We start from the raw sequence: 21,043 nt of genomic DNA, 5'->3' as shown, positions 1-21,043 counted from the left end.
TCCAAAGGTCTCTACACATCAGAGCTCCCACAGGACAGCAGAGACGACAGAAAGCAGCCAAGCCTTGACTAATAGGCTGACACTGCTTTATGGTGGACACCCTCCAGCTGCTGGAGAGCAATGAAGGGAGACTGAAACATTACCAGAGAGAGAGAGAACTTTTAGCCTGCCCAATTCTGGTGAAGGACTGGAGTAGGAACCTTTATGAATCCACTAATATGTAAGATAAGATTTTTTCATCCAGCTTTTGTTACTTTTTCTTTACTTTTAAAAATATACTTATCTATTAATTATTTCATGCTGAATCAACCTACCAAGATTCTTTTCACCCCACTTATATCACAGATTTCAGATGCAGGGACTAGATGGCACCAAACACTTTTGAAAGCATCTACTTACATTTTTATGGATCTATAAATATATGAGGGATGTTTTCACAATGATAGATAGTAATTATAAAGAAGGCCCCAAGATTCCAGACAGAGATTATATATTTTATTATATAATTTGGTTCCTTTGTGAAGAACATATATTCAATCCCTTCCTCAGATCTGATAAGGAAGCACTGAAGGTCATGCTAAATCCAAGATAGGAGCAGGGTGCCCTCAGCCAAGGTGCTGTGATTGCTGGAGTCACCCAGCAGAACCAATCTGCTCTGACTCAGATGTGGGCACATGACTGTTGTGTTAGTCAGACACTGGGGAGCTGCATTCTCGTGTGCTGGCTCTGTGTCAAGGGATGAGGGGTGCAGCAGGGGCACAGAGCTGACTCAACAAAGATTTCTGAACGAGGATCCACCAGTCACTCAGCCCACTGCAGTCTGTAGCTCTGGCATTTTGGAGTGGACTTCAGGAGCCCTCAGCCCAGCTGCAAGCTATTGGCATATCAATAACACCACTGATTTAATTCACTACTGTTCTGAGAGATAGGGGATTAGCACCTGCAGAGCAGAAAGCAGTGCCAAAAGGAGGGAGGAGGGGTCACCAGCCTTATGGAAGAGTAGGAGGACCAAGCTTCTATAAGCTACCAGAAATAGAGGGATCTGCCAAAAGTGGTTACAAGTAAAATAAGCATTTATATTTGTAACTCATGATCATAGCATTGATATTATGATTCCCATCCTCCTTTCATGCCTCTCTGGCAATCTGATGCTGAAAATATGATCGCTTGACTGCAACTGGAGAGCTCAAAATTGCAGCCCCCAGTGACCAGCAATCCTTCTAATGCAGTGATCCAGCACTACCATACTGCCCCTTCCAGCTGCAGTGTTCTCCCATAGGTGGTGTCAGGATTAAGCCTTTGTCCCCTTGTTGCCACCACTGCACCACAATAATTCTGGCTGAAGCCCTGAACTTCCAAAGATGGACACACAGTGTGTGGCAAATAGGCCAAAGGATTTCCGTGTCCTGCCCACCTTCAGCCTCATTTTGTCACATTGAAACAGGTTCTTTGTTCACGTCAATGACACTGATTTCAAGAGAAAGATGTGTATTAGTAACAGGAGAGAAGATTGGGACTGGCCTTTCCTTCTTATTCCCCCTTCTCCACAGCACTACTGAGGTGTTTATTTGGTGTCCACCTGCTGACCTGTATAGTATAAATTTGAATTGAGGCAAGTTTTACAGTTTAACAAATATAGAGTATCTTTTAAAATCACACTTGAGCAAATATAAAGTCTGGGAAACGTCATCCAAATGTTATCATAAGTGAAATAAAATTAAATCATAATTCAGCCAGATTCAGAATTACTCAAATGCAGCAGAAAGTAATGCTTTCAATGCCTGAATCTGCTGCCTTTTATTAGTTTCTCTCCTGAAAACTATAAATCCTCGATCAGATATCCTCTCTTGAACAGCAAAATAGAATAAGTTCAGTTTGGCTAGGCAAGAGCAACAGTTACTGAGATCAGAGAGATTTAGAGCAACAGAGTTCCACAAATCAGCTGTGCTGGCATGACAGCTTATCATACTAGGACTGATAAAATCTTCCATAGAAATGGTTATTTGGAAGATTATGTCTGTACTCAGTGGACCTGGATCCTTCAAAAGCATGAAATGACTTAGAAAATTGAGGGGACATATTTTTTGTGGATACTTAGGTAGTCACTTGTCTATCTCATTACACAGCTAAATACCTCTGAAAATGTAATCTTCAGTCACAATCTCAAAGGAGACAGATTTTTAGAGGTGCACAGATGGCCAGGAGGTTTACAAAGTGCCTGGTTGCTTAGTTCACTATAAAATCAATGAGAGTTAAGGGTCTCATATAAAACCTCGTTGATCTGCCTAATTATAAAACACAGCCCTGTGTCTGGTTAAAATCAGAAAGGTTGGAGCCTCACAAGCTCTCAAAGCTGCACTTTGGCCTTCCATGAGGTAGTGCCCAGGCAGGAGTGCCTGATCAATGGGAATGAGGAGGGGAGAGGTGCCAAGGCTGAACCAGCCTCCAGACACAGCTGGACTGTCAGGACAGAGGGGAACAGCAGGGAACAGACAGTCCATAGAAAACTGACACTAAAATAGGCCAGTCCAGGCCTTCACAAAGACACTTCAGTCATACCTGCACAGTTTCAAGCAAGCTGTGGGTTTACTTAGACCATTTGAGAAGGTGTTTCTCTTTAAATAGCAGCTTAGGATGAGAGCTGCCACTTCCAATTTAATCACCCTCCTTTAATGCAGGCTGGTGCTTTGCAGCTGGATAATTAACCTTGATATTCATTCAGACTTCAAAACACCCAATTCCCAGTGCTGTCAATTAGCTGATGATGTCAAGTGTGTGTTGATAGATTTTTGTGTGACCCTAGCAATATGGCATTTGGGAAATTTCAGTCCTTCACAACTAAAAATAGGATGTGACATTCACAGGAGCACAGAATGGTTGAAGTTGGAAGGGACCACTTCACTTCTAGTGAAGTAGATCCACTAGATCCACTTGGAGATCTAGCCCAAGCTCCCTGCTCAAATAGGGTGCTCTGGAGCACTTGACTCAGAATTGTGCCCAGGGAGATTTTTAATATCTCCTCAGCCTCTATGGGCACCCTGCTCTATTGCTCAGCCACCCTCACAGCACAGCATTCCTTCAAACTGAATATTGAAGTTCAATATTCAGGTGAACTTCCCATCTTCCAGTTTCCACCTGTTGCCTCTTGTCCTATTGCTCAGCACCCCTGGGACTGGGAATTTGTCACTGCATTGAATTCACTAAACAAAACAGAAGTATATTAGGGCTTACCCTATTTTCTGCTCTATGGCAATGCACATTTCCAATAAACCCTCAAGGTAATTTTCAAATCTTGTTGCAACTGTGATTGCACAGAGGATGTCTTGATCTCAGAGCACTCAGAAGCCACCATACTTTTTAACTTTGTGTAAGGCTGGAGGTAGGGTTATAAATGACTGGTTCACAATGGTTTTTGATATGAGAGGCAGTACAATAAACTCTGCGTATCAAAATGAGACAAAATGTGGGAAGGGCCAGTGACATTTCATTCTTGCCACTGGTTTCTTTCTATTTATAATAAAGAGTTACTAAAGAGATTAAATTATTGGGTGGAAAGAAATTAGAATCTGACTGTTTTCCTGCTATGCCACAGTGGGTTGTGTTCTGCTAATGAGTGTTAACCCTGCAATCAGGTAAACATTCACCTTGAGAAATGAACAACCTTAATCAGGGCTTTTAAATCAGCCTGAACAGTCAACAGCTGAAATTAAATTGGCTCAAACACAACTGCTTCTCTTTTTAAATATTGTTCCTCCTTCTTTATGAGGATGGGAAATAATAGCATAAGTGAAACATTCTTGTAGTAAAAGAGAAGCTCCAGTCCCTTCCATGTCAGAGACCCTGTCCTGTGACTAAGAAAGGGTGCATTGACTGATGTTCAATACATTGCTTTTGCACAGGCTAACTAGAGCCTTTTGTGAAGGTTCCTAATGTGAACTCAATCCGACCTCCATATTTTCAAAGGACTTTACCTCATCTTCTAAGTACAAATAGAAAAATAACAGAAAAAATAAATAAGGAGGGGCAGGAAGAAAGAAAAAAGAAGTGTTGGTCTGTTGTGCTTTTCTCTGGATTTGAGAATGATATCAACCTGTGGGCCTTTATCTGAAATATTCTGACAATAGAAAAAACACTGACTACTCCATTTTCTACACAGGGTCAGCATTATGAAGAGGAAAAACGGGCTTTGAGCCATGAAATAATTGCACTCAATAATCACTTAATAGAAGCCAAGGTGACGATAGATAAGTTGTCAGAAGACAATGTAAGTATTTAATTATGTGACAGTATTCATTTTGGGATTATATTCTGAAAAAAAAAAATCAGTCTTGCACTTCCCATGAAATTTTAGAATAATATTTTATTTGTATAAAATGTAACTAGTTACCTCAACAGTTAAATTTTATATTTGTCTGTTTGTTGCCATCATTTTGTAAATCCAGTTCTCCTTATGCTATGGAGTTGTGATGAGACTTTTCACTGATTTTTTTTTCCTTATGTCTAGCCTGAAACTTATGAAAAAATACCCTAAGAAGTGGCAATATTCCCACACTGATTTTGCCATCAGTACAGCAAATTGTACAAGTACATGGTCAGAGCAGTTGCAGGGACACATGTGGAGTGGGGACACATCAGAAGGATTTTAGGCACAGTGTAGAGCCCTGCATTTCCTCAGTTCTTTGATCTTTTGGTCTTTTCTCACCAAAAAGGCCAGCACAAGCAAGCTCTGCCAACAGAAGGCAGGACTGACCCAGCCTGGTCACTCAGACCACTCCTGCAGGGAGCAGGAGCCAGGCTTTCCCCAGCAGTTGCTCATGTGTAAAAATGTACCTATCTCTGTGTGGGACAAAACAGGGAACATCTCTGGCAATTGTCACCCTCCATCTCATTAAACACTGCTGAAAAACGGCATGAGTTGTGCAGCTGGCTACACGCTCATTAAATCCTTCCTGAGACAAACCTACAAAGACAGCAAAGAGAGGAATACTGCAGACATTTAGTTCATTATTGTGCCATTCCTTCCACATTTAATAAAAAATTCATCTACAGAAGACATGTTTCTGTTAGCACTTATTTTCCAGCATCTTATGTTCAATCTTCCCATATTTCACATTGACTTAATCATAGCTGGAAGCATTTGATCTCATTAAAATGCCTGTTGATGTGAACTCTGCCTGTGCAATTAACAGCTTTCCAACTGAAACAAAAACTTCCCAGTTTGACCCCTCACTTTTATAGAAGTTGAGTTGAAAGAAGAGTTACTTCATAACTCTAACAGCTATACGTAATGGAGTGTGGTAAAAGTAATGTGTTACATCCAGGTTTTGGAAGCAGAGATATACCTCCAGATTAATTCAGCTGAAATCAGTGGAGTTATTTCTGACTTAACGTAGAGGTGGAAAAAAATTGCAGAACTCTCCCTTTAAGTATGCATGCATTTATAATACTTCATGGAGTCAGGTTTAAACCCATATTTGAAGTGTTTTCAGTATTCATAGTTTTACTCTCAGCACTAGAATAGGGTCCAGAGGCCTCAAATAACAGTACCACTCCTTCAGACTTGAGGTTGGTTCATGAACAAAGTTTTGCCCTTGCAGGACTTGAGAAAACTGAATGAAATTAAGTCAGGGGAGGTTTAGGTTGGACATGAGGAAAAGGTTCTTCACCCAGAGGGTGTCTGGGCACTGGAAGGGGCTCCCCAGGGCAGTGGTCACAGCCCCCACCTGACAGAGCTCCAGAAGTGTTTGGACAGTGCTCTCGGGCACAGGGTGTGACTCTTGGGGATGGTGCAGGGCCAGGACTTGATGATCCTTGTGGGTCTCTTCCAGCTCAGGATAATCTGTGGTTATGTGTAGTATCACTAATGAGAGTAAAGCTTATATTCCAAATTTTAAAATAAAGAACTACAAAACAAACCACTAATATTATACCTAATAAGTAGAGAAGTGATAAACTGAAGAATCCTACATGGGGAGAATGTTTTTGTCTCAGGAATATTTCTTACTTCAATTATATTTCCCCTCTCTCTTCTGACAGAAATGTAAAATGACACTTTTGATACAAAACCATATTTTAAACTGTGGGAAACACTTCTGGCATTAATTGCCAGTTCTAGTTGCCACAGATATGGCTGGTTTCCATTCAGGCAAACAAAGGAGAGAAAGTCACTCCAGTCACATGGCTTCACCCAGCAGGTTGAGAACAAAGTACACGTGGCACATGTAGCTCACATGTAATTTTTCTGTAGTAATTTTTAAAGCTGCTAAAAATAGAGTGTCAGAAATGCTTTTTGTACTCTCCATGACAACTGCTGCGCAGAAAGAGAGGCACACAGCTTTTGAAGAAAGGATTAGGTTCTGGAGAGATAGCATTTTTGTGTGCCTGGAAATGCCATATGGGACTCGGGGCACCTGTCTGTGCTAGACGTTGTGCAGTATATATTGTGCAATATATATTGGGTTTCACGTGCATGTGACATATCAAAATCACATGCACATGCAACAGATTTTACTTCTAAATTGAATTCTTGGGTTCTTTTTCAGGAATGAAAATATTGTGTCCTAATATAAAATTTAAGACCCACATAAATGAATGTCTCCCCAGTACCTTTGAGGCAGAAGGGGCATGTATAAATTCTCACAGGGAAAAAAAAATCACAAAACAAAAGTGTCTAAAGGTCCTTGAATATGAAAATATATGAACTGATGTTCACAGGACAACTCCATCCCTCAAAGACTCACAAGAATGTCTTGTTGCATCTCTTACTACAGAATATCTTAAAATGGTATTTTAAAACAGAGGAAATATCTTTTTCCCAGAAAATTTCTTTATCATTTTTTAAGAGAATTAATGGAGCCATAAAAATTTGCACGCAATAAAATTGTAACATTAACATCAGAGAAAATCCAAATCATATCAGTATTCCACACTTTTTGTCTATAAACACATATTAATTTTTATAGATTAACACAGCCCAGTGCCCATAGCACTTTCATGCTTTGTATATCTCATCTCTTCCCACCTATAAAGTCAACTTCCGAAGCCAACCTTGATTTTAATGCAACTAGATGAGGAAAAGGAAAAACAAAATACAACCCTTACCTTCAGGGAGCCAGAGATACTGGTTGAAGGATACAATTACACAGTCATGTGTGCTAAATTAAATTTAGGTGAAGGGCAAATCTATGTGCTGAATTTTCCCATTAAATAGGCTGTGGGAGCCATTCAATACAAAGATAGTACAAGAAGCTCTCTTAACTTCTCTCCTTCCCTGTGTGAAATTCTCACGGTAATTTCTTGCCCAGTGAAAATATTCTGTTCTGCAGCATCAAATATTTGCAGTGAGGTTTAATATATTTCTATAGCTGCATTCTGCAAGATATTAAAGGAGCCAGGAAACATTGAGAAATATCAAAAGGAGAGTCTCCCTTTTTAAAAAACTAATACAATGTATATTTCTGTAATGAATTTTTCCCACAGTCTCATAAGATTATTTTAGCATTTTAGTATTTAATACTAGTCTGGATAATACCCAGTAAATTTTTTCTTTTTTGCTTAAAAGATCATGGTTTTTTAGCCTTCACAGTACTATGCATGTTAACAGTATAAAATTCAGTTCTTAATGGTAAGCACCTATCTTCTGAAATGCAGATTACTGCTCTGTTGTAACAGGTCTCAAAAATTTATTCTTAGAATTTTTATCAGCCCTCACAGAGCAAAGGGGGAAATATCTCTGGGTTGTGCAAGAAACAACAAAGCATTTTAATTTGTTTAGAAATTAAAGGATGCTCCAAATCTCCCCAGACTGAATTTCAAAAAGATTGATCAAGCATGGGAGAAAGGCTGAGATCCACAAGTACTTTGCAGACTTTAAAGAAGAGGTTATTTTTTGTTTCCTTCCAGGAGCTCTACAGGAAGGACTGCAATTTAGCTGCTCAGCTTCTCCAGTGCAGCAAGAACTATGACAGGGCACATAAACTTTCAGAGGTAATGTGACCAAGCTTGCTCAATGACATAAATATTGTATGGAAAACAGGCTATTTTGCATGTATCAATTCCAGAATTTGTTTGCCCTTAAGGCTTTTATTCCTCCACACCCTCCTTTAAGCCACAGGAGGCCTCGTGCACCTGCTGGTGTTTCTCCTATCCAGTAGAGTGGGCCTGCACTGATTGCCTAATCAGTAAACTAAAACAAAGGTTTAAAAAGCACTGAAGTGCTGTGAACTCCAGAATGTAAAATGCTGTGCAGGAGCAGTGGGGTGAGAGCAGGGAAATGGCGAGTTACAGGCGTCAGAGATTCTGATATAATCAATTTTCTTCCTGAAGCTATTTTCCAGTCCAGCTAGTTTCCAAACCCAAATTTTAAAATGGACTGCCAGAACAAATATCTTTTTCTAAAGGAACCAGAGCACCGAATGATTGATTTCCAAGGTGTAAACTTTAATTAATAATCCTTGCTTCCAAGGAAACGAGGCTTGAGAAATAGGCTCCTTAAAGGGGAGGTAAATATTATCTTAGTAAACAAGATAGTTCTTTAGGGATCTAGGCCCTGCACCAAAGCAATAGCACCTTCCTCACATATATTGCTTCAGTGAAGGTTGCAGAGCCTTTCCTTCATCACTCCCATCAGGTCAACATCCCCCAAATGGCCTCTCTTGTGCAATTCTGCAATGGAATATTGCAAAATTAAATTTGGAGTGTAAAAACCATCCCTAAGTCAGTAGATGGCTTCAGAGTACTGAACAACCCTGGTAAATAAAGATGGAGCAAGATTCTTCTGTACAAAAGGCCATGATTATATGGAACAGAGACAGAACTTCCAAATAAACCATTATCTTGGTCCTGTTATTTATTCCAGTTAACTGACTTCCCTTAGCAAGTTGTATAGAGGAATTACCATGGCATTACTCACATTTGAAAACACCCTACCTCTTCTAATTAGTACCTTAAAAGCCTTTAATTGTTTATCTGCAGAGAACTATCACAAATGCAAGATCTCCCCACAATTTCCCAGACTGTCATATACTCAGTTAAATAGGCAGTCTCCACTCATAAGTCCAAGCATTTATTAATTTAGCAAATATGAATGTGCTGTCACAGCCAATAAATTCTTTACAAATGCAAATATTGCCCAATGTTATTCAGAAAGCTAAACTGTAGTACAATATAGTACTGTGATAGCAGTATCATTTTGGTAATTCCAGTTTCCAGTGCAATGCATACAAAATAAAGTTCTTTTTAACACATATCATAATCTTAATAATGTATATAAAATAGATCAAACAATGGTGCTACAGGATACTAAAATAAGAGCTGCCCCATACAGCATTTCCACATTAAATTGACTGTAAATTATTTTCCTCATTTCTGTGGCAATTTACACCAGGCCTATTTTACAACCTGTTTATTCAATCTTTGTTGCATCTGTACTTACTATGACTAATGTTGCTGTCTGCCAGCAGACTGGCAATATCATTTATTTCCAATGGAAGACATATGAGTTAATTAGCAACATAATGATTAATCCAAAATATCCTGGAAGGTTTGTTGGTTGAAAAAACACTCGTCCTACTACAAATAACAAGAATGCCATTTCACTACATGACATATTTTGAACACAGTGAGGTTTGGGGACAAAACCAGCTTTAAAAACTTCCCAATTAAGCTCAAAGAGGATCTCCATATCTTACAAAATAAGAGGCCATGATAAGGAGCAGGCACCTTAAGCTTCCTTTGCCAAAAATAAAGGGGAGGGGGAAAACTACATTTGTATTTGTAATGTTCTTTCCTCTAGAGGAACAAATTTAAGGAGGAAGTGAGATTGCTAATGTCATGAGGTTAAGCACTGATTATTTTGTAAAGAGAAGCTTTATTTCTAGCTATAAAAATAAAATGCTGAGTAAATCAGTGTTCAGCCCAGCACTGAAGGGATGAATTCCCAAGTGGCATAAATCAACACGAGTATCAAAGGAGCTATCATAATCGCAAGCTCAAAACTTATTCCAAACCCAAATTCTGATTTCCAGCAAGAAATACTGAGAGACAGCCTCTCTAATATTGCTGTCTGATCACTGATAGAGATTTGAAGTGACAAGGCAGATAAAATTTGATATGAAAGCATGCTTGGTGATACCTGGGTAGGTTTCACCAGGGAATGCCATCTCCCTCTCTCTCTCTTCTGGTCCACATGACAGAATGGCAGGTGAAACCACCATCCACAGCCTGACTTTCTAAAAAAAAAAAAACCTACATGATTTCTGATACATAATAGACTTATTAATTAGACAGATTAATTGTGTCACAGGGATCACAATGTGAATTCAGGTCTTAGTGCTTACTTCTGTCAGTGTGTTAGGGCATGTTGAGGCTTATGTGGGTGGTCAATCTGACAAGCAGTGTCCAACTGAAGGGGGAAGGAAGCCAGCTTGATCTGCTTCTTCCCAGCACAAGAACAATCCTGTCACAGCAGCCAGTACCACTTCTAGAAGTGTTAGTCAGCTTTTCTGCATCTTCAAACAGCATTGTTTATCAAATGTGATGCTGGGGGGCAGGAGCCAATTTGGCATGGGGTTGTAGGCAAGATGAGCTTGAGGAAAGGCAAAAGAAGAACAGAATAAATCTGATCTTTTCCTCCTTCCTCACCCCCGCAGAGACCTCTGCACACCCACACTCCAACTGCAAATCACACCCAAGCACACAGTCCAGAAAGTGTTGCTGTAGGCTGTAATTCCCTACAGGCCTTTTTAAGACTGTTATTTACTACATATTTTATTTACATCAGTAAAATAAACCTGGAAGTGCTGGGTTAATAGCTGGTTTTGATGAGCGTAGAGGCCTCTTCTGACCTGAGCAACTCTATGATCATTCCTATCCAACCTGAATTAATTTGGAAGGAAACATTTCAGTTTCACAGTGTTATCCGTGAGCGAAAGCAGATGAAGATGTACAAATGTTAAGTAAACAAAAAAAAGTCATTTGATTATCCTTCTTTCCAGAAATGCACAAAGATTGTGGCCAAAGAACCAGGTACAGTGAGCTATGTGATGTCATCAACAGCACTCATCTGACACCTCTATTGACACGTACCCTTCTCTCCTTTCTCCTTGTCATCTCTTTATGTTGCAGCTGCCAACTGACTTTCAGGAAAGAGTCAGCATCCACCTGGAAAAACACGGGTGCAGCCTTTCTGTGCCCTTGTGCCACACTTCTTATGCTGATACCATACCCACTTGCGTCATCGCCAAAGTACTGGAAAAGCCAGACCCAAACAGCCTGTCCTCACACTTGTCAAGCCCCTCTACGAGGGATCTCAATTTTCAGGACTCTGCTGGAAAAGTCGGACAAAGACCCCAGTACCCCAAGTCCGACATCTACTGCAGTGACACGGCCCTTTACTGCCCCGAGGAGAGGAGGAGGGAGAGGCGGCAGAGCGTGGACACGCAGGTGAAAGACGTGGGGTTCCTGCGGTCCCAAAACTCCACGGACAGCACCGTCGAAGAGGACGGTTTCCATTCCAGCTTCTCCCACGAAGCCTTCCCAGAGTACATTACCTCTCTGCCAACCTCCAGCTCCTACTCCAGCTTCAGCGTCACGTCTGAGGAGAAGGAGAACGCCCAGGCCAACACTCTGACAGCCTCCCAGCAAGCGATCTACATGAGCAACCGGGAGGAGCTGTTTGAAAGGAAGTCACCCGCGGGTTACGAGCACCAGGGAAGCCCCAGGTTTGCCAAGCCCAAACCCGCGCAGCACATGGAGCTTGCTGATGACAACGAGAACTCGCCCACTTTTACCAGGACTCTGCCTCCATATGCAAATGAACCTTTTCATTTCTCAGCCATAACACCACAGCAGGCTTTAGCAAACCAGAAAATGAGGAACGAGTGCAGGAGCACCCACCTTTCAGAAGAAGACTTGCCAGGGCGATGGAGGCAGCTGAGCGTGGAGGACATTGGAGCGTACTCCTACAGGAACGCTGGCAGGCTGTCGCCCTGCAGTTTCTCAGAGCAGTACTACAGCAGCCCCATCAAGAAGGGGGACAGTCGAACAAGCCCCATCTATGCTAGTTACAAAGCAGACAGCTGCTCAGAGGGAGACGACATCTGCCAAAGCAGACTTGTGGATTCTTGCTTCCTGAGAACAGACAGTGGCCTGAACATTGACATCAGCACGAGCTGTAAACAGGACAAATTGCCCACTTACAAAACAAAAGAATCAAGAGACCAAAAAAACGAAAGGATCACTGTCCAGTTATGCAGTAGCAAAAACATCGAAAATAGCCCAGTATTGAAAAGAGAGTACGTGGACGTGAGCCCCAACAGCTCAGCAGAGTCACTCAATCAGAGTTCAGTGGAGGCTTCAGAAATCCACCAGTCTTCCATGGATCAAGGAAGCCATCCGGGTGTTCACAGCAAACAGCCGCAGTTTCAGCGGACTGGGAGCACTGGTCTGAGTCGGAAGGACAGCCTTACAAAAGCACAGTTATACGGAACCCTTCTGAACTAGGCAACTCCCCAAACGGCAATAAGACAGCAAACAAAAGGAGGAAAACAGCATTTGATACTTCTAGTGAACAATAAGGTTCCAAGAAACAGGATTATTATAAAATATATATTCATAATGGTACTATATGTTTAAAACAAAATCTCTTCAAAAACGTTATACAGCACTTTTCACTTGACATCCTTTCCACATGGGAGACTGTCCCCTCCCCTCTTTTATAAACCTGAAATATTTTTATAAACAAAAATGTATTTATTAGACTATCCTAAGCTATTTGAGCAGAATTCTTTTCCCTTCAAGCAGGTTTCTTATTTATTTTTGTGCATGAGGCCATCTGTGCCTAAATTCTTGGAGGAAAAGGGTAAAATCATGATGGCAGTGACAAAAAAAAATAAACCCACCTGATAAAATACCATAAAATGTCATGTGAAATCAAAACAAACAAGAATGGTGAATTTGAAGAAGTATATTTTTCAACAAGAATGGAATTGTATCTTAAGTTATTTCATACAAATGTATTTATGAGTGACTAATGTATGCACAAAGTGATACTAATATTTTGTTCTTTTAATCCACTGTGTTTCTGCTTTCCTATTTTTCCTTGTATACTACCTCAAAAGTAATTGAGGGTTTCTTTGTCACATTTTCTGTAGGCTTGCATTTATATTGTCTAAAATGCATGCAGTGTCATAATTAATACTGTATTTTGCATAACTTAATAAAAGACACCAGTGGATATATTTTGGGGTTGTTTTTCCCTTCATTCAATAGAACATGGAACTGCTCTGAGGGGCATCAGTCCAGAAAAGGTTAATGACTAAAGCTCCAGAACTGGATTGCTTTTTAAAGGAGTCTTTTTCTCTGCAAGCTCCAGAGAAAACTGGTTCACAGCCCATGGCCTCTGGGTGTGGGAGGATGACTTCTCATCAACCTGTTGAAAGTAAGCAAGGAAAAAAAAAAACATTTATCCACAGTCTTGAGTTCACTAGACAGGGTTCTGCATACTGAATGAAAACAGAAAATTACTGGAAATGCAGCTAAGTAAGCTCCTCCTCTATTGCTCACATACTTGACACAACCTTTTATGCCTTTAGGACTGTTACATTCCACAGCTGCCCTTTCTTCATATGTAGCTTGTCTAAATCTAACAGTGATTTTTCTAAAGCCTAAGGAAAGTCTGGCTGTCTGTAGCCCTTACTCCTGAGTCTGAGATGTATTTTTACCTGCACTTCTGGCATTTCCTCCAGCAATTTTTCTGCTTCTCACCATTATGGAGTGTGGAAGTGGGACAGGAGGAAAAGGGAGAGAGCAAAGCAAGAAGAAGAGAAAAACAAAAAGGAGAGAAAGGGAAATCCTGTGGATTTTTTTCCCAGCTTCAGTATTCCTGCTTGGTAAGAGATAGAATACAACAATAAATATTTAATAATTATTTTAAGGCATGTTCACATATCCTATACTTAAAATACTGACTCTTGACAGCTCATGTATGGGGGAAGACCTTGCTTAGTGCAGTATGTGGTAGTAATCAATGGGATTACTGTGGAAATATAAACTAGCTCCTTGTAAACCTAAAATAATGATCTACTCAATAGGTATTAAGAAAATACACTTTTTCTGCTGATTCTCTGAAAGCAGTTACCTGGCAACTAACTATGAACCAGGACTACAGAACTGTTCATTTCCCACATAAGTATCTTCAGTCGTGGAGCCACAGATTCAATGCACTTGGCATGAATAACTCCCATTGCTCTCCATTTCCTCCATGTATAATATAAAAATCTGACCATTTCTGATGTGTGCAAGTACTTGCTGTGCTCTTTGGAAGATCAGGCATTAAGTCCCTGCAGTTCCTCCAGGGTCTGTTGCAGCACTGTGGAGAAAAATGGTAGCAAATAATATCACACAGGTAAGGCACGAGATAGCTGCAAAGTGGTGCTCATTTCAGTACAAAACTGTCACATGCCTTGTGATTTTCTGCTCCCAAACTTGCTCACAGTGAGTGAGAGGTAGGGCAGGCTGCAAATAATTCCATGAAGTCGATAATAAACACATACAGTGAGGTTTCCAAAGGCCAAGAGCTACTTATGGCAGGATGTGACCTGCAGTAAATTGACTTGGAGAGCCAGAAGAGATGTTATTTCCCCTTTGAAACACCAAGATAGAAAACAGATGTGAAAAAAACCTCACTGTTGACTCATTCAGGTATATAAAATTTAGACAATCCCTAAGGCAAGACATTAATTTCTCTGGTCAATGAATATAAGGATTTGTATGGAAGAGGTGAAAGTTAACTATTATCTCACCTAAGAAAATATGTAAGCTGTGGAACAGTAAATTGTGTCATTTAGGAACTGGAACACAGTGTCAGACTAATCCTTTTATAATATTGTTCATTATTTGACCTAAAGTGCTACTTTGGCAATTACACAAAATTACATCTCTTTTAGATATTATATCTCTGATTATTTAATATCCTGTTCTATTATATGCTTTCATACTACTGCAGTTTCAGTCTGCTTCTATGCTTCACTTAACGCTTTTTCTCAGTTTATGTGCACTAATACATAGATTAAACCCAGCCTTTTCAGCCCATTAGTACAGAGTTTTTTTGTAAAATAGCCTATAACCTTTTAATATTTTTCTGTAATGAATTCTGTTACAGAATTACAGAATATTACCCTGCAATGAATTTCAACAGAATCAACAAAATTACTGTAAAAATTCTTCAGTTTTAATGTGTTGATTTAAATTTCTCCTTAATTAGGAAAACTGACAGTAAGTGTGATAATTTCCTATGAACATGAGAAAAAGTTTCAACAATTCACCAAAATTTTCTCAGATTTACAGATGAACTGTGGTTTAGTTTAATTTAAAAAAATAACTTTGAAATATTATAATAAAGGATATATTCCTGGGGTTGGGGGTTCGTTTTGTCACAATAAATTTAGATTTACTGAGACAACCTAAGTTTCTATTGAGACAACAGAGAGAGATCTGAAGCATAAGAACAGAATGATGATAGGTGTTTTCACAATAGATTCAAATTCTCTTTGTGGTAGTGTCTTAATTTGTTGCTTCCCTTCACTTTTCACACCAGGAGGAAGTAATCCAGAAAAATCACGATGAGTTTTGGAGTATGTCATTGGAGATATTGAGAACATGATGCTGTGCCATCAGACAACCTGTTTGTAAAAAACTGAGATTTTAGGAGATTGAATCTTGTTAAAAAGAGACAAAGGCAGAGAATAAGCCTGAACCCAGAAAAAGGGGTAGTAGATCTGTCTGCCACTACCTTCCTGAGGGCACCTACCTTCTGTAGGACATTTCTGACAGAGAACGGTGACTGAAAGATGCTTCTCAGAAGAGCTGACTTCGCTTTTACATTCCAGTAGATGTGGTTTGATAAACCCCACTCTTACGTTCATTTAATGACAAGTTTTTCCAGAAAGCAAAACAACGGATCTTCAGCCAAAGTGCCACAGACCCCTCCACTCCAGGGGCTGAGGATTTGCTGTGAAATACCTTTTCCCAAAGACATAAATATTCAATTTTCTCTTATGCGAAAGAATGCCAAGGTGTCAGAGTGCTGTCACAAAACCTTTCCAAATCAAATTTCATATGCAGGATTTGTAGGTAACTACAGCAGGAATTTTGATTTGATTAATTATTTCATTTGCCAGGACTAAGAACAGAAAGGGAGAGTAAAAGAAGTGGCAAGTCCCAGACAGTGCAGTGAAGCAGAAGATGAAAAATGTCATTTTAATGATGAAAACCAAAAGCAGAATGAATATGACACAGAACACTGATCAGGGGGAAAACTAAGGGGACTGAAAGAGATCAGAGTCAGGCATATTGAATCACATATCAAAACAGACAAGAATACAAAAATGCTACTAGGGATATGGGTTATAATTCACCAGGAATAACAGTGCAAAACTATTATGAAATTGTGGAAAAAAAATGCATTTTGAGATGTTTTCTCACTCCCAATTAACCTTAAAAAAGGTGCAAAATCTCAATAATTATGAATAATGAAGATTATTTTTGTTAAACTTTTTAGAAGTCTAGAAATAGCTAAAATTCTGAAGTTAAAATCATGGCAAGCCATAACAAAGGTCATTTTCAACTCAACAGTTTCTAACTTCTTCACCTAAACTAGAAAATTAATCAAACTAATTCTTTCTCCTTCCAGCACTTTTTCCCTCCATAATCTATTACATAGCATGATTATGCAGCTACTTAGATTAATTTCCCCTTGTTTAATTTTGAAGTACTAATTGACATCCTTTGGACTTTCATATAAAACTCTTATCCCCTGTTCATGTTTGCAACCTTATAATCTTTACAGACCATTGTTATATGTCTCCTTAAATATTGCTGAAATTGTGTAGATGTAGCCCTCTCAGATTTTTCTCTTGGAAGACTCCTTTCAGGACACTAACTGCTTCTTATTCTCTTCAAGGAACGTCCTCCTCACCTTTCTGCTGCTGAACAGCATAAGAGTTTTGTATGAACAGCGAGCTGTTCCAACCCCCTGTACAAAAGCACAGTTCAAGGAAAGGAGGACACAGATTAGAGCAGCTTCTGATGACCAGACACGCTGATCTGCACACACCAAACTGTGTCATGTTGTCTGCATGGTCTCATATCATTGTTTCCCCAATCTTTCCTTCATGTCTTTGAAAACAAACTTCATTGTTAAAAACAACTCTGGTGATTCAGCCATTCTTTATCAACCTGTCATTCGTTCCAGCACTTCTCACATTATTTTCCCTTTGGAATTTTCCTTTTAGTGTATTTTAGTAATTGAGAGGTTTTGTTTAGCTGCAGAGTTAAAAAGAATTATTTGAATATTCATGCAACGAAAGGTTTTGCTCCTTTTGTACCCCACAAGGTCTTAAACACCAGTTTAACGTCCAAGGCACCGAGGTTTTGGAAGGCTGCTGTTCCGAGCCCCTGAGCTCGCTCTTCCCCAGGCTCCTGCAGCCCCCCTGCGCTGCAGGGCAGGGTGCTCTGCTTTCTGCCAGATGGGGATCTGGAGGGTGTTGTCAGCCCCAAATCCCACACCTGCAGGGAGTGGTAAAGCCCTGTCACCCCTCCTTGCTGAGGCAAGGATCATCCCTGCAGGCAGGCACTCCATCCCAGAACAGGGAGAACACCTTCATCCGCAAGAGCTGAAACAAGAGGCATCAATACGAGATGCAATTGTTGGAAAATGTCCCTGATGGGAGTTAAGTGACTCCTCAACACACCCATCATGATAAATATACATTAATGCTCTGATTATTCAGAAAAATTCTAATTTTTGAAGTCATCTCTAATGAATGAATATTTAAATATATTCACCCATTTTGATTTTTCCTTTACAATTTATGAGTCAGAGCAGACATGCACGAGCTGCAGAGCCACGGCAGTATTTACTACACCCAGCCAAGCAATGACAGCTCTGTGATTTAGAAGAAGAGAAACAGCAGCAAGTCCCAGAATTATTAAATTTGTAATGTCAATGTCAGCCAGTGTCCTTTCCCACTCTCCAGGTTTTCACATGTGACATTGAAAAAGAGATCACAAGGAATAAAAGCACCTTCAACTCATACGGGTTATAAATTTCAGCAGGCTCCAACTCAAGAGGTTTTTTGTTGAAGCAGAGCTTTTATTGTAACAGTAGAAATCCTCTTAATCTGCAGACCAGTTGTGCAGGGTGTCACAGGGAGGAAGAGCCACACTGAATGTCCAGACAGCATAGAACCTCTCACCTCAAGAAACCACTGTGCCACCAACCTGAGGAAAGGGGGACAGCAGCAGAAGCACTTCTAACTGATAAATTACAATATTGACTCCGGTGAGATTATTTTTGGCAAGGAGATAAATCCGGATTTATGTTCACTTGACTTAAATTTGTCAATTTACTTCAATGGACCCTCAGCACTTCACAGTCTTTATCCTCCACAAATGAGGGAAATGCTCTTATCCCCAAAGCCCTGGGAGTTACACTAAGATGACATGCCTAATCCCAGCTAGATAGTAAGGAGTTAGCTATTTTAGTTTTAGAAGATTTTAAGGCTCTTGGCCTTGTGCTTATGCTATAACTTGTGAAACAGATAAAGAAGGAAAGCTCAAGTTCTCAAGCTCAGCCTTAGCACAGAAACTGAATCATTGTTTTCTGATTCATCCCCATTTACCTGTGCTTTCACAGTCCACAATAGACTGAAGGTGAGGAAGGAAAGACCTGACACTGGAAGAAAGAAAATTCAAAAATTAATCTATTCATGCAAACTATTAAAAGGCCAAATTGTTTCTAAGACAGTCATGCTTGTCTACAAGAACACTGGGGTTTTTCCATATTTTACCCAGAGAATACATATAATGCCAGAGAAAGTATGTAACTAAGCTGAGAACTTGCATCTTGCTGTTTTGAACCAACTTGGATTTTCCTGACAAGCTGCGAGGATAGATAAGGGAATGGAGGCAGAGCAAGGATGATTGCTCTGTCAGCACAAAATGCAGTAAAACATTCCAGTCACAACATTTACTGTATTCCCCTGATTTTTAGGATATGTTATGAAAAAGCCCCAGGAAAAGGCTTTTAGAAACAGACTATTTTTGTTCAAATTTTGGCTTTTTTCCCCACCTCTTTTTAAAGAGAAGAAAAAGTCATGTTTTGCAAGCTACAGTAATATGGGGGTTTTTGCTAGAGCTGTCAGTCCTGCCTATATAGACCTGACTTGTGTCAAGAGGGAAAAGCAACCCTGAAACTAAACCAGTTTAAGAGAATAACATTTGCTACTCAAGGAGAAATGGTCTAATTGAAAAGAATGTCAGTAAACAGCTCATTACTGAGATTTCAGAGTCCAGAAAGCCGAGCTGTGGGAACACAACAAATCCAGTGAAGTCACACTTTGCAAAGACCCCAGACAAGTATTTTATTTAAAATGGGTTTGGACTGCCTTTTACTTTTCTTTCATTCTCTATTGATGATGAAGATGAAATGCACTTTTTGGTGCTCTAGATGACACCAATTATACTTGATTTCTTGCTTCAGCTCATAGCTCCACTTGTCTCTGACTTCTAAGACTACTTTATTTTGAGCTTTAAATTTCTGCTTTGTTTAGACAGAAAGTGTTGCTCCCACTCTAGCAACCTAACATTCAACTCATGAAAATGCACACACAACTTCCAAGCACTACCAAATAGGTAATTTGTCCAACATTTCTATTTTACCCTTATAAACGGTTAGGATAATTCTATCTTTTTATCCTTTAGACTTATGAAGGATGGATTGTCTCTTATTACTTGATTATACAGTATTTGACAAAATAGTCTCTTGATTATAATTGCATAGGCCATGCATATTGCATTGCCTGCCTACCATTACCAAATACCAGGTTTTCTTATCCTTAGTACTTTTTCCCCTTTGGATGTGAAATTAACATTTCCTGCCCACAGGTCAGTCCCTAGGCTACACCACCTCCCCTCACACCTATGTATTCCTCACACAGAGCAATGAAGGGGACTATTTGAACTACCACTATCTGAAGAAATTCCATTTCCCTGAGCTCTCCCTTTCCCTTGCTAGGCCTTTCTCCTTGCAAAGCTTCTTAAACTGAAAGAGCAAAAGCCTCAGCACACAGCACTTGGAAATTACTACAGAACAGCTGGGCTCACCTCATTTTTCCACTGACACTGACACTGCATGTATCTCAACACTCTGCAGTTTATATTTACACTCACTTGCAAGCCAAAGCTGTTTATCAATTCACACAAAAAAGATCTGTTCAAAAGAAGTGCCACCCTGGCCACAAACTTCCTTGGCACATCTGCACCTTCTTCCACTAGTGCCATCCACACTAGCTAGACATTGATACTTAGAAATTGCTCTGGATACTCTCCTGCTGAGTGGATAAAGATTCACACAGCTATTGAAGGAAATAGTTCTAACTGGAGAAAAATAACCTAAGCAAACAACGAAGCAGGGAAGCCTTCAAAGAAGACTGAGAGCCCACTGGACCAGGCTGGTGCAGCTGCTAAGGAGGTGATAAGGAAGTACCCCCCACCTGAGAAAGGCTTTCCACTTCATTGCAGAGCACACTCACTCTCTGCAGGAGCTGCACAGCTGGCAGGAGCCTGGGAGAAGCCTCATGATTGCAGCATTGCTGGCAGACAGCAGCTAGCAGTCTTTTTCTCAGCTATTCTTTCAGAGGCTGGTGACAGTCAGATTTTGATCCCATTTGAAGCAGCACAAGTCTCAGATGATGCCTTTAAGGCTCTCAGATGCTCTACAGATGTTGCAGTAATAGCTGTATCCACACAACAACATTCCCTCATTACATCAGTGATGGAGAGACATTCCATGGGCTGTCTGGGCAGGTTTGGACATTTGTGGCATGCACAGCGTAAGGGATGGCTGTGAATTCTTGGTGGGGGTGGGAAGAGGCAAAAAATAAGGCAAGAGATCAAGAGAGGTGTGTCTCCATTTCATGTCTTGGGTACACAGTCCTAGCCTAGCATTGCACAGCGACAAACTGACCACAGAATGAAGCCAGAC

At 40.1% G+C, this 21,043-nt stretch overlaps 1 protein-coding gene across 5 annotated transcripts in view; it reads left to right on the top strand.

Annotated features, from left to right (window-relative positions):
* BEGAIN (brain enriched guanylate kinase associated) overlaps positions 1-13,238 on the top strand; it is a 157,914-nt gene extending 144,676 nt beyond the window's left edge. For all 5 annotated transcript variants that reach the window (XM_086895442.1, XM_086895441.1, XM_023927560.2 and 2 more), the window contains 3 exons: positions 4,157-4,264; positions 7,903-7,986; positions 11,125-13,238. In XM_086895442.1, the coding sequence (XP_086751568.1) occupies positions 4,157-4,264; positions 7,903-7,986; positions 11,125-12,501 (1,569 nt within the window). In that variant the 3' untranslated portion in view covers positions 12,502-13,238. The remainder of the gene's footprint in view (positions 1-4,156; positions 4,265-7,902; positions 7,987-11,124) is intronic.
* The last annotated feature ends 7,805 nt before the right edge of the window (positions 13,239-21,043 follow it).

Source organism: Cyanistes caeruleus, chromosome 6 (genome assembly GCF_971803275.1).
Source record: "Cyanistes caeruleus chromosome 6, bCyaCae1.hap1.1, whole genome shotgun sequence".
Classification (NCBI taxonomy): Eukaryota; Metazoa; Chordata; class Aves; order Passeriformes; family Paridae; genus Cyanistes; species Cyanistes caeruleus.
Note: the sequence above shows the minus strand (reverse complement) of the source record. Positions and strands in the feature narration are given on the sequence as shown.